This window comes from Hemitrygon akajei, chromosome 10 (genome assembly GCF_048418815.1).
Source record: "Hemitrygon akajei chromosome 10, sHemAka1.3, whole genome shotgun sequence".
NCBI classification, from domain to species: Eukaryota; Metazoa; Chordata; class Chondrichthyes; order Myliobatiformes; family Dasyatidae; genus Hemitrygon; species Hemitrygon akajei.
In genome coordinates, this window is record NC_133133.1 from 133,537,413 (window position 1) to 133,551,970 (window position 14,558).

At 39.9% G+C, this 14,558-nt stretch overlaps 1 protein-coding gene across 3 annotated transcripts in view; it reads left to right on the forward strand.

Moving 5' to 3' along the window:
• Positions 1 to 14,558, forward strand: part of ipo8 (importin 8) — a 109,516-nt gene that overhangs the window by 29,568 nt on the left and 65,390 nt on the right. For 2 of the 3 annotated variants that reach the window (XM_073059000.1, XM_073059001.1), the window contains exons 2-3: positions 8,931 to 9,012; positions 10,836 to 10,992. In XM_073059000.1, the coding sequence (XP_072915101.1) occupies positions 8,931 to 9,012; positions 10,836 to 10,992 (239 nt within the window). Of the gene's footprint in view, positions 1 to 8,930; positions 9,013 to 10,835; positions 10,993 to 14,558 lie in introns of those variants that run through there. The other variant, XM_073059002.1, reaches the window with a different exon arrangement.

Here is a 14,558-nt window from a genome sequence, read left to right on the forward strand (position 1 = left end):
ATGAGCTGCCCACCATGGCTGACGAGCCCTAGCTGCCCAAAGCAACTGGCTTTAAGGCACCAGTAACCCACCTTTGCCCCTTCTCCTGTCAGTAGAATTGGTTCTGCTGGGCTGAGTAGCTAAGCCACATGTAAAGACCAGGAGTTATGCTTGGTTGTACTTTGAGGCATACACTATTGAGAGCAGTTAATAGGTAGTGGAAGCTTACCTCATTACATTCCCTGGCTATGACGACCTAAAGGAACCATCTTTGATGGTACAAAGAAAGGCAAATGGTGGAGATGTGTGTTTCATGATAAACTCTTTGTGGTGCGGGATGTGGCTGTTTTGTCAAACTGGTGATCCCCCAACTTTGAACACCTAATGGTCAAATGCTGTCCATTCTATTTACTTAGGGGCTTCTCCATAACCAGTGACTGACTATAATCAAGCACTTGAGATACTGCATGATGTTGTCTCCAGACTAGAAACAGTCCACCCCAATGTATTTCAAATCATCGTCAGGGACTTCAACCATACTTGTCTGAAGAAAACCCTGCTCAATTGTCAGCAGCATATAACCTGTAGCATCAGAAGTCCCAACACACTAGACCACTATTACACTTAGATAAGAAATGCCTGCTGTTCCATGCCCAGAACACATTTCAGTAACTCTGATTAATTGGCTATCCTTTCCTGCCTGCATACAGGCAGGGGCTAACCAATAAAGTTTCAAATATTAGAACTACTAGGTAGTCATAGGAGACAGAGGAATGGTTACAGGATTTCTTCAATTCAGTGGATGAGGCCGTATTCAAGAATTCATCTGTGGATCTGAATGAGTATACCATGGTTGTCACTGAATTTATTAAAACAGTTGTAAACGAGTGTGGCCCCACAAAATCATTCAGTTTTCCCCAACCAGAAGCTCTGGATGAACCATAAGATTCACAGTCTGCTGAGGGCTAGGTCAGAGACATTCAAGCCCGGTGACCAGGAAAGTTACAATAGGTTCAGGTACGATCTCCAGAAAGCCATCTTATGGGTAAAGTGGCAACTCTGGACTAAGTTTGAATCAATGAAGGTAGTCAACAGTTGTGGCAGGACTCAAATGCTATCACCTCTTATAAAGTAAAATCAAATGACATAGGCAACAACAGGCCTTTGCTTCCAGATGAGTGCAATGCCTTCTATGCTTGCTTTGAACTTTAAAATATGGAGGAACCATCATGATCTCCCACAGGCCCCAATGATCCTGTGATTTCAGTCTCTGAGACCAATGTACAAACCCATGAAAAGTATCCAGTCCAGACTCTATACCTGGCCAAGTATTTTAAAGCTTGTGCTGATCAACTGGCTGGAACTTTCACTGAGATCTTTAACCTCTTGCTTTGGCAGACTGGGGTACCCATTTGCTTCAAACAGACTTCACTTGTATCAATGTCTAAGAAGGGCGTGATAACCTGCCTCAACGTCCATAGCACTTATATTCAAAGTGATGAAGTGTTTTGAGAGGTTGGTAATGAAACATATCAACTCCTGCCTGAGAAGTGACTTGAATCCAGTCCATTTTGCCTGCTGGAGCAACAGGTCCACATCAGTTGGAATCTCATTGGTTCCACTCAAGCCTCAAACACCTGGACAGCAAAGATGCATACATCAGGATGCTCTATATCTACAGCTTGGCATTCGATACTCAAAACTAATCAATAAGCTTCAAGACCTTGGCCTCAATAACTCCTTCTGCAACTGTATCTTCGATTTCCTCACTTGCAGGCCTCAGTCAGTTCAGATTGGCAACAAAATCTCCATCAGCAGAGGTGCACCACAAGGTTGTGTGCTTAGCTCCCTGCTCTACTCACTGTGTGGCTAAGCACAGCTCCAATGTCATATTCAAGTTTGCTGACGGTGCTGCCACCATTGGCTAAATCAAATCAGTATATAGGAGGGAGATTGAAAATATGACTGAGTGGTGCCACACCAACAACCTCTTACTCAATGTCAACATACCAAGGAGCTGATTATTGACTTCAGCAGGAGGAAACCAGTGGTCCACAAGCCAGTCTTTATTGGAAGATCAAAGGTGGAGAAGGTCAGCAACTTTAAAATCCTCTGTGTTATCATTTTGGAGGACCTGATCTGGGCCCAACATGTAAATACAATTATGAGAAAAGCACAGCAGTGCCTTTACTTCCTTAGAAGTTTGCAAAGATTTGACACGACTTCTAAAACTTTGACCAGCTTCTATAGATGTGCGGTGGAGAGTATATTGGCTCGCTGCATCATAACCTGGTATGGAAACACCAATGTCTTTGAATGGACAATCCTACAAAATGTAGTGGATATGGCCCAGTCCATTGTGGGTAAAGGCCTCCTAACCATTGAGTACATCTACATGAAGCATTGTTGCAGAAAGCAGCATACATCATCAGGGACCCCACCTCCTAGGTCATGCTCTCTCCTCACTGCTACCACTAGGAAAAAGATACAAGGGCCTCAGGACTCGCACCACCAGTTTCAGGAACAGTTGTTACCCCTCAACCATCAGGCTCTTGAACCAAAGGGATAACTTCTCTCAATTCCACTTGCCCCATCATTCAAATGTTCCAACAACCTATGGACTCACTTTCAAGGATTCTTCATCTTAGGTTCTCAATATTTATTGCTTATTTATTTGCACACTGATTGAGCAAATAATTGGAGCAGAATTTCATTGATTCCATTATAGTTATTACTGTTTTAGGTACTTATTAAATATACCCACAAGAAAGGGAATCTCATGGTTGTATATGGTGACGTATATGTACCTTGATAATAAATTTACTTTGGTCTTTGAAGGAAACATTTCTAAAATAATACAGAGTGGTACCTTTCAAGTTAGCTGCCTGAAGTTAGTGTGATACACTAGATCTTAATGTTTCTGTACAAGGTATGTGGATATTGGCCAAAGATTGAATTCTAGATCAAACCCATTCATTTTCAGTTGGAAATAGAACATAGAAATTAGGAGTAGGAGTAAGCCATTTGGTCTCTTATGCCTGCTCTGTCATTTATTATGATCCCAGCTGGTAATCCAGACAGTACCACTTTTCTGTTTTCACTCCCACATCCTATCTCTTATTCTTATTAGATCTAGTAACTTAGTCTTTCATGAAAATATTTAATGGCTTCAGTTACTTTCTGTGGTAGAAAATTCTACTCATTAACCACTGTGATGAGGAAATTTCTCGTTACAGTTTTACAGTATTTACTGCATATCCTTGGCTGTGACCCCAGTATTGAATCCCCCCTCCTCACCCTCCCACTTTCTTGGGCATATGGACTTGAGAGTCCTGTTAGAATTTTGTGGGTTTCTGTGAGATTTCTTCTCTTTCTTCTGACTTCTAGGAAGTATAGATACAACTGATGCCATTCCAGGAATTGGTTTGGTGAAGCTTTGTTGTGTTTCCTCCACAGTAAGAACATCCTTCCTCAGATAAAGAAACCAAAACCGCACACAAAACTTATTGTGTGTCTCACTATGGCTCCTTTAATCCTGTTGTAATGAATGCCAACATATCATTTGCTTTCTTGGCTGCCTGTTGCATCTCCATGTTAATATTTTCATAAACTGCTGTACAAAAACTACAAGTCCTATTGCACCTTTCTTTACCAGTTTATTGTTGTTCTAATTATACATCTTGGCTTCAGCATTACATCTTTATGCACATTGTATTAAATTTGCTATGCATTTGAACACTCCCTCAACTGCCCAAATCACACTGGAGCTTCTCTGCATCATCTCAGAGCTTAGACTCCCAGCCAGCACTATGTTATACGCTGAGGTTAGAATCATTACTTTCAAAGGTACATTTAGTGTCAGAGAAATGTATGCAACATACATCCTGAAATGCTTTTTTCTCACAACCATCCACGAAAACAGAGGGGTGCCCCAAAGAATGTATGATAGTTAAATGTTAGAACCCCACAGTCCCCCCAGCTCCCCCCTCCCACGCGTAAGCAGCAGCAAAGCAATGATCCCCCCTCCCCCACCAGCAAAATAAAAGCATCGGCATCCAACGCTGAGCACTCAAGCATGCAACAAAGCAACAGCAAAGGCACAAACTTGTAGTACCCCAAAAACTACTTGTTCACCCAGTATTCAACATATCACAGGCTTTCTCTCTCTCTCTCTCTCCCTAATAAGGGAGAAAGAGGTGTCTCCGTTTCACAGCAAGAGGGGAGACATAACAAACGACTCGCTGATTTACTATGTTAAAAGTCTGTTGTGTTGCTTTTTCCAAGCTCTGTCCCCAAAGATCTCAGTTCTCTGGGCACACAGTGGAGATCTTCCATCTCCCATGGTTGCCCAGAAACGCTCCTTCGGTCCGCCAGTCTCCAGAGCCACGAGATCCCAGAACTCCAAAGGCAAACTGATCTCTTAAGGCTGATTTATACTTGTGTGTCGCATCGACGCCCTAGGTAACACATACCTACACTGTACCCTATGCTGTAGCATGACGTGCTCCTCTCCAGAAAAGTTACTCACGCGTCACGGCAACGCAGACCGCAACAACTGTGATTGGTCTGTTTGGTAGCATCGCATTTCCTCCTATGCGTTTCCGGTTGCTTCTTCTCCACCATGTCTGTAGGCTGTGCGTACACCGATGCGAAATAGATGAACCAAATTGTCAAATCTACCTGCCAACACACAAAAATGTTTGAAATGCATTTCCTCATCCATGTCTCTCATGAAGAAACTCAACACAGTGACAAAGAAACCCCACTGCCAACTAGTGTTTTGGCTCACACCAACTCATGCTCGCTACGGCGTAGAGCAACACAGAAGTGAAAATCAGGGTTACGGCGTAGGCTGCGGCATAGCCCGTATGCACAAGTATAAATCAGCCTTTAGGTTGCATCCTTGGCATATCGAATAATGGCCAGTCGTGAAACCCCGAGAGCTGGTCCCATTCCTGCAAAGAACCGAAGTAAGTGTGTAACTCCAGGTCACGGTCTTCAGAAGAACCCTGAAAGAGAAAAATAGAGATATTAAAGATGGAAATAGAGCTTTTTCCGAAGATGCAAGTAAAGGAGTCACCATTCTATTATCTACTTGTTCTATTATCACTATGATTGTGTAGCTTGCAAGCATTTCCCACCCTGATTTAAATTTAAAAATGTTCATTTAGTAAAGTGCCAGGGTATGGTTGTAAGTATTGGGACTATTTCAGCATGATTAGATGCCAACTGGAATCAATAGCAATGGAGAGAAATTGAGGCAGGTTGGGGAATACTTACATTTTCCTGGTGCAGCAGGAAAGTGGATAATTTAAGCAGAGGTCTTAGTTCTTCTCTTACCCATAATGATGACCACTGCATTTTTTCAGTCAGTCTCCAGTCCAAAGCCACTGGATGCAAATTAGACACATATTTCAGGGTTTGAGTCATTAACAGTGCATTTTCACTTTTCATCAAAAGATATTTTTTGCTGAATGAATGCAGCAACATGCACATAATAATTACTTGTCCATCAGATGTGCAAGTATGATGTCAAGGCTGAGGACTATTCAGGTTGTTTCCAAAAGAGTCAATCATATACTAAAAGAAATAACATTAGAGAAAAGTAATTCAAGACTGTAATAATTAATCAGACTCAGCAACACACTCAAAATGCTAGAGGAACTCAGCAGGTCAAGCAGTATCTATGGAAACAAATGAGCAGTTGACATTTCCTGATGAAGGACCTGAAGCATTGATTGTTTATTCATTTCCATAGGTGCTGCCTGATCTGCTGAGTTTCTCCAGCATTTAGTGTGTGTTACTGTGAACTACCAGCAACTGCAGAATCTCTCAAGTTGATGATTTTTCAGGCTCAGTAAACTGTGATGTAATAACAAAATAATATTTATTTAACTATATTCTTTAATCCAGTAGGAATAAAACTGATTATTACATTAAATATATTTATTATTAGAGAGTATAAATCTAGTTAAATTGCAAAGTTTGATTATTGAATCTATGCGAAGATGTAAAGTACAGGTATATTTCAAACAACATGAGTGAATCTGCAGATGTTGGAAATAAATAAAAAACACAAAATGCTGGCAGAACTCAACAGGTCAGGCAGCATCTATAGGGAGAAGCGCTGTCAACGTTTCGGGCTGAGGCCCTTCGTCGGGACTAACTGAAAGGAGAGATACTAAGAGATTTGAAAGTAGTGGGGGGAGGGGGAAATGTGAAATGATAGGAGAAGACTGGAGGGGGTGGAATGAAGCTAAGAGCTGGAAAGGTGATTGGCGAAAGTGATACAGAGCTGGAGAAGGGAAAAGATCATGGGGCGGGAGGCCGGGAGAAAGAAAGGGGGAGGGGGGGAGCACCAGAGGGAGATGGAGAACAGGCAGAGTGATGGGCAGAGAGAGAGAGAAAAAAAACAAACAACTAAATATTGTCAGGGATGGGGTAAGAAGGGGAGGAAGGGCATTAACGGAAGTTAGAGAAGTCAATGTTCATGCCATCAGGTTGGAGGCTACCCAGCCGGTATATAAGGTGTTGTTCCTCCAACCTGAGTGTGGCTTCATCTTGACAGTAGAGGAGGCCATGGATAGACATATCAGAATGGGAATGGGATGTGGAATTAAAATGTGTGGCCACTGGGAGATCCCGCTTTCTCTGGCGGACCGAGCGTAGGTGTTCAACGAAACGGTCTCCCTGTCTCTGTCGGATCTCACCAATATATAAAAGGCCACACCGGGAGCCACACCAGCCGATTCACAGGTGAAGTGTCGCCTCACCTGGAAGGACTGTCTGGCACTCTGAATGGTGGTGAGGGAGGAAGTGTTAAGGGCAGGTGTAGCACTTGTTCTGCTTACAAGGATAAGTGCTAGGAGGGAGATCGGTGGGAAGGGATGGGGGAGACGAGTGGACAAGGGAGTCACGTAGGGAGCGATCCCTGCGGAAAGCAGAAGGGGGGGAGGGAAAGATGTGCTTGGTAGTGGGATCCTGCTGGGGTGGCGGAAGTTACAGAGAATTTTACGTTGGACCTGGAGGCTGGTGGAGTGGTAGGTGAGGACAAGGGGAACCCTATCCTGAGTGGGGTGGCGGGCGGATGGGGTGAGGGCAGATGTGCGGGAAATGGGAGAGATGCGTTTGAGAGCAGAGTTGATGGTGGAAGAAGGGAAGCCCCTTTGTTTAAAAAAGGAAGACATCTCCTTCGTCCTGGAATGAAAAGCCTCATGCTGAGAGCAGATGCGGCGGAGACGGAGGAATTGTGAGAAGGGGATAGCATTTTTGCAAGAGACAGGGTGGGAAGAGGAATAGTCCAGGTAGCTGTGAGCTTGGTTATTCAGTTGTCCTCCATGTCACAGCCAGTCAATAGTATTGCTGGAATAGGGTATACAGAATCCGAGTGCCTTCCTTATGCTCTGTTGTGAAGTTTGACTTAATCATAGCAACAGTGTGTGATCTTTGAACAGGAGTGGATATCACATGTACAGCAAAGGCAGGCCCTTCAGCCCACTGTATTTCTGCCTATCTGTATTCATCTCACTTGCCTGCATTAATTCTACTTTGTATATTCAAGTACATGTCCAGATGCCTCTTAAGTGTTGTTAGTATCCTACCTCCATCACCACCTCTGGCAGCTCATTCCAGAACCTCTCTGCAGAGAAATTTAAACATTTACCTCTCAGATCTCCTTTAAACATCTCTCTCACCGTAAATCTATGCTCTCAGACACCCCTGCCAGCTGGATGAAACATTTTTTTGGGGACATCACAATATACTCAAGTTGCTAAATATTTGGAATCCTCCAAGCCAAGTTAGTAAAAGCTGCAACATCTATATTGATCATAAGACAATTAGTTGTTTTGATTGGAAACTTGATGTCCTGAGGGGGTGATCTTGGATGTGCTGAGTTGCCTCTTGTCATCATGAATTTGCTTATTACTATGACAATCAGTTTACAGATGGTAAGTAGAGCTTGAGGACTTGTGTATGCTATTCAGCATTTCAAGCTTGTTCTGCTACTTCATTTTTAATCTTCTAAATTTCAGGGAATGCAGTACTTATTTGCAACCTAAATTTTTATGATTTTGTGAATATGTTCATGATATTTCATTAATTTACGTACATGGGTCTTTAAGCTTCTTTAGAACTCCACTGTATTTGATGTTTCACAAGAAAATATTTTTTCATTGTTCTTTCAGTCCAGTGAGAACACTGCTTTAGCTTCACTTATAATTCCACTTGTCACAACTTTATCAAATTGTTAATATCTTGTTGCAATTTCACGCGTCCGTCTCAATGTTCTCAATCTTTGTATACAGGATAAGTTTGGATTTATGGCTTTCTGTATTATTCTCTAAATTGATAATTTTTAGGTTGATGAGTTAGCATCCCAATATAGATCCTTGCGGGATGGTACTTGTTATCTTATGCCAATTGGAAAACTTGCTCCCTCCTGTGTTCATGAAGTTCAGCTGGGGATGAACGTATTCTGTTGTATGAAATTCAGATTTCATTCTCATAAAGGTAGACTTGACAGACTTCAGTTGGATACCTTCTGAATGTATTTACTATTTGCAAACATAAATGCAGCCAGTCTTAGTGACCAACAAGTTCAAGGAACTTGCTATTGAATTTAGTAACTCATCATTCACCCACGGTATGTACCATATTTTTGATCTGCACCAGTTGCAATTTCGTTTATTTATTATATTGTCTGTTACACTGCTGTTTGTTGGCTGCAAAAAAGGACTCAACAGTCCTGAAGTAGTTAAGAATGATTAGAGTTGTGATAGCCTTGGAAAGAGAAGCAGGATGAACTGTTCCGTATTTGATGCACAGATTTCTTTTTGAAAATCCAGTTTTGTATTTCAAAGATGTGTAATTTGTGAGTGTCTGTTTTTGGTGCAGTGTAATAAAATTGACTTGGCATTTACACAACTTAATTTCTATGTTTTTTTTTGCAGTCTTACAAGATCATCAACTTTGCTCCCACGTTACTTCAAATCATTGTATCTGATCAGGTTGAATTTCCAGTTAGACAAGCCGGTGAGTTTGGGGCACCCTTTCCTAAAATATGAACCTGAAAACATACATAATAAAGAGTAGGCCACATGGATCATCAAATCTACTCTGCCATTACCCAGATCACAGCTGACCTGCTATCTCCGTTCCATTGCCTTTCGCAGTCACTATATCCCTTTGCTTTCACCATATCCCTTAATTCTCTTAATATCCAGAAATCTACTGATCTCTACATCAAATGAACCCAGTGACAGAGGCACTATAGCCCCATCAATAACATTTGATCATAATTAGATCTGTTCTGAGAGTGCAATGACATCACCAAAGTGCAAAAGAATTTGTAGGAAGAACTTATTTCTGCTAACAGATACTCTTGTAGTAGCAGGAAACATACTGTCACTTTTCTTATGAGATATTAAGGAGTTTAAAGAGGATAATTGTGGGATTAGTTTCACTGCAAAACTAATGGAACATTTTTTTGCTGAGCCCAATGTAAAATATTACAATATGAGAAGACCAAGGAGTAGGAGGGTGGATGCATTGTGGATTGACTAAGCATCATTCTTCAATTACCTACAAGGGGTAGTTAGTCGTTGGGGTGTTGGTTTCTTGTTGGAATGTAGGTGAATGGAGAGAAAGGCAGAGATTTTGAAAATGATGACCACAAAAAACCTACCATTTGGCAACCTTTTCTTCTTGGAATTAAGGTTGCTCTGCTTTTGTTGGTCCAAGGTAACTGATGACACCAAAATGAGATTTGCATGGGGCAGGAGGTGCTTGGCAGTTTGATAGTTTGGAGGTGGTATATTTCTTTAATTTTTTCACAAGATTTCTGGCTGTTCCTGATGGCACATGGTCTGATTGTTCTCAGTGCTCCTTCCCTCTTGAGTGATCATGGGTCATGAATTCCCAAGGGATGGTGGAGAGGAATTTTCAAGATTATTTTGATAATATTCCATAAATGCTTTCCTCTTCTAAATGCTTGTCTCTTCCCCATTTCAGAATTCCTAGAGAGTCTAGTGTCAGACTGGCTTATCTAATGGAGGTGACTGAGTCTATTTAGTGTCTCAGTGCATGAGATAATAGCCTAGGGAAGACACTGACCAAGTTTTTAGCACAGACTGGGCCTTTTGCCCACCATTTCCATGCCAACCTTTTTACTCATCTACACCAATCACATTTGCCTGTATTGGGACTGTATTTTTTTATACCTTTCCTATAATATATCTAAATGCCTCTTAAATGTAGTAAGAATATCTGATTCAGTAGCTTTTGTGGACATGAGTTCCAGATACCAATCATTCTTTGTGATTTACCCAATTGATATCTCTCAAAATCTTATATACCTTTATCAGGAAACCCCGAGCTGCCTTTCCTCCACAGAACAAAGCCCAGGCTATCCATTCTGTCTTCATAAATAAATTCTTCCAATCTATGCAATATCCTGGGGAATCTCCTCTGCACTCACTCCAGATCAATTATGTCTTTCCAGTAATATGGTGACAAAATTCCAAAATGAGGCTGGACTAGAGATTTGTAAAATTGCAACATAATGTCCCAATTCTAGTCTTCTCTGTCCTGACCTATAAAGGCAAACGTGATAAACATATTGGCTTGTTTACTCTGAAAAATATGGATCCATGAAAGCTCTTAATCATTCTGTTGTAACAACTTAATATAAAAACGCGTGAAATATAAGAAATTATATGTGAGACCGAATTCTTAGAATAACTCAGCCATTTTGACTTTCGCTTCCATTTGATTTCAATTTAACGCACTAAAAATATTTTGTTTATAGATCCTTTCTTCAAACTCAGCTTCTTGTTTTTCTTTAAATCAATGTATAGCGGCAATCTACATGAAGAATATGGTGACACAGTACTGGCCAGATCGTGAAGCTCCTCCCGGGGAAGCTATGTTGCCTTTCAACATACATGAAAATGATCGACAGAAAATTCGTGACAACATTGTGGAGGGGATTATTCAGTCGCCTGATTTAATCAGGTACATAATTAGAAACAACAAACAATAAAGATCATAATTGCTATCTACCAATATGAAAGGCCAAGTTACCTGCTAACAGAGAAGAAAACACAATATCCATTGTCAGTGATTGGGTAATATATGTGAAGACTGGGGAGATGCAAGGTAAATGTAGTGGTTGATATGTTTAAGGATATTCAGATAGCCTTTAATAGAGCACCACATAGGGAATAAGTAGATTGTTCCATTAGGGAACAAACAGATGAAAAAAAATGTTCTAGAGAGGCATTGGAGAAAGAGTGAGAAAGGATTCTTCAGTAAGTAACTGCATGTGGATAGCAATGCTTACCAGACCTCTGTCCTGTTCTGTTTGCTGTGATTTAGTTATTGAGCTAGAATGAATGGTATTTGAATTGTCAGGCAACAGTGAAATTGGATGTTACTGTCATCATGGCATTGCGTACTAAATATAAAAGATGCGAAGTATTATTAAAGCATTATAAAACCTTGGTGGGGCGATAGTTGGAATGCAGTGATTCCATTTTAATTGAAGAATATTCAGACAGTATGAAAATCTAGAGGAAAAGACCACCTACTTCTAGTAAGTACTGTTTTTCCTTTGAAGTTATATTAGGAGAGGTGGAATGCCAAATAAAATGCTGAATAATCAGGGAATCTCAAATTTGAAAAACTCCCTTTTTGTTCTTTAATAAAAGCTCATCTAAACCTGCTTTACATCCAGGTTTAACTTTTGCACAATACGATCTCTTTTTCCAACAGGAACAGATTCTGTTTTTTCTGGAAGGACTTCAGTAATTCAGCCTTTATTGCATGAACCATGGCCTTTATTATGGGGTCACTGATCTCTAAGAAGTCTACAGTTCAACCTGGCTGTAGACTTAATGTGATGTCTAGTTTTGACTCCTGATCTTCCTTAGCTGATCCAATTGAAGTCATTTTTCCAGTGAAGCATACATAATCTACCTCCTGTGGAATTTTAGTGTCTGATTCCACTTAGTATGTCAAAACAGAAAGAATCATTTCAAACTATTTTATTCAAAGAGTGGGGTTGTTTGACAATTTAAGATTAGGAAGAAATAGATGATTTCCAGTGCATGAGGATGAATGCATTAAGGTGAATTAATTGCAGATTGATTCTAAGCTATTTAGAACAGAGGGCAAGAGATGCTTGAAAAGTGTTTTCTAGCACTCTTGCAACCTTCTCTCTGACAAATTAATTAATAGAAATTTATTAAGGGTTATTAGGCTAAATGAGTCATTTGAGGAAACAGGAGCAAAGGAATATATGAACTTAAATTATGATTCATGAACAAATGAAGAGGTTAAAGAAACATGACAAGTTTGCACCAAATGGTTTATTTCTATGTAAATCTTTATGGGGAGATTAGCCTGTGGGGGTGGGGGGGGGGTGGAGAAAAAGGACACCTATGAGAATGCTGGTTTATGATAATACTTCTTCCACATCCGTGTCAGTTATCTTAAGTTTTCTGCCTGGAGCATTTACAATAGCAAACAATAATTGTGGATTATCAATGTCATACAAAATAACACAGCAGTTTTAATCAGATGGACGAGGGTCATTTGAATTCCCTTTTATTTATTTGATAAATACTTCTATGTTGATGCTGTTGATGAAAAATATGTCAAAACACTAAGGTAGTCATTAAATTACCGGTATTCTGATGTTTTACTTTGATGCATTGCATATTATTTATCTAAAGTTAAACCAAGAAAATTTAATGTGTCAAAAGCACAAAGATCTCTAGCAAACTCCTGCGGATACAAGGAATCTGAAAAAGAGTCACAGCATGGAATGAGGTTATGTTGCCCACTGTCCATATTGACTCTGTGTAAGACCAATGCACTTAGTCTAATTCTTGCTTCTCACAGCCCTGCAAATTCTTCTTTCAGATACTTTTTGATTAGAAATCAAAAACCAGCTCCCTTTTGATTAGAAATCATACACCTGTTTTTTTTTTTCCCCACTTGTCCAGCCTGACCCGCTGAGCACGTGCCTGGGCAAAGCTATTAGCCACACACAATGCAGACAGTGAAGTAGGATCAGCCTGCAACTGCTCCATTAATTCATTTTGCATGGTCTTTTCCAATCACAGATATACCCATTGTCCTATCCACTCCTCTCATATATGTAATTTTAAAATATCTTATTTTATCTTTTTCCCAGCTCAACTGAAGGATCGATCTGTGATTTAAAGTGCTAGCTCAATCTCCCTTTCTATTTATTTTGTGCCATTTAACCTCTGTGAACATCCTTTTGCCATGTATCTGCTTGTTTGACCTGGGGTTGTATGTATGTCTGCATATATAGTTTTATAATCTTCTTTATCATATATTTACTTCTTCATTTCTCAGGTGGCAGACTAAAAAAGAATGCTTTGTGAGATGAAGCCAAATAGTTTCCAGAGCAGTGATTGCTCATGCATTCAATTTAAGTAATTTACCTATAAGAAGAAGCATAATATAAAGGTCTACAAGATCACTGATAGTAGCAGATTATTATGCTTTATTTAATTAAGGTGTTAGGGGTGGTGCTTCTGGATCTTAGCTTCTGGATTCCTTCAGCAATTTAGTATCAATATTTGACTTTTTCTTGTCATTCTGTTTTGAAGGATCTCCTCCCTCTTTATTTTTTCATCCCAGAAAGATGGGAATCATTCTTTTTCTCCTATGCGCATCCACCCCCCCCCCTTCCCAAAATCAGCAAGAAGAACTGAGGTGAGTTTTGTATCTGGACAACCTAAGCTATTAAGGAAAGAGACTCTTTTGGATACCATTTAGACTGCAAACCATAAGACATCAGAGCAGTATTGGGCCATGCAGCCCATCAAGTCTGCTCTGCCATTTAAATCATGGTTGATTTATTTTTCCTCTGAATCCTATTTTCCTGCCTTCTCCTCATATTTGATGCCCTTACAAATCAATCACCTATCAATTTATGCTTTACATATGCTGAATAACTTAAGGTCTTATGATCTTATAACTTAGCCTTCATAGCCATCTGTGACAATGAATTCCAAAATTCCAAAGAATCCCCATTCTCAGGCTGTACCATCTGGTCCTAGAGACTTCCACTATTAGAAACATTCGCTGCAGATCACTTCTATCTAGGACTTCAGGGGAATTTTTATTTGCATTCTTAAGGAATTCCATGCTCCCTCCTAATTAAAATAAAATGAAAAATTACTTTTTTTTAATATAACTCACTTTCTTACTGATAAATTTACAAAATACTATTTTCTCAGGCATTAAACAATAAGCAGGTTAGCTTAGATGGAATACAATTTGTTGTTTTAATTTCCAAAAGAATACCAGCTCTTTTTTAAAAAAACTGTCCCTTTATTATGAGTCTACTTCTCATCAATCTTGTATTTCTTATTGAATTCCAGTGAAAGAGTAGTTGGAAAGGGATAATTAGTATACCTTGAGCAGAATTTATTCATAGCAAGCAATTACCACTCCCAACAAGCAGACATCAAGTTAGTACAGTAGAGACAAAAGTCTTTCATTAATGAGACAGATAAATGCATGAAGGATAAACACACACA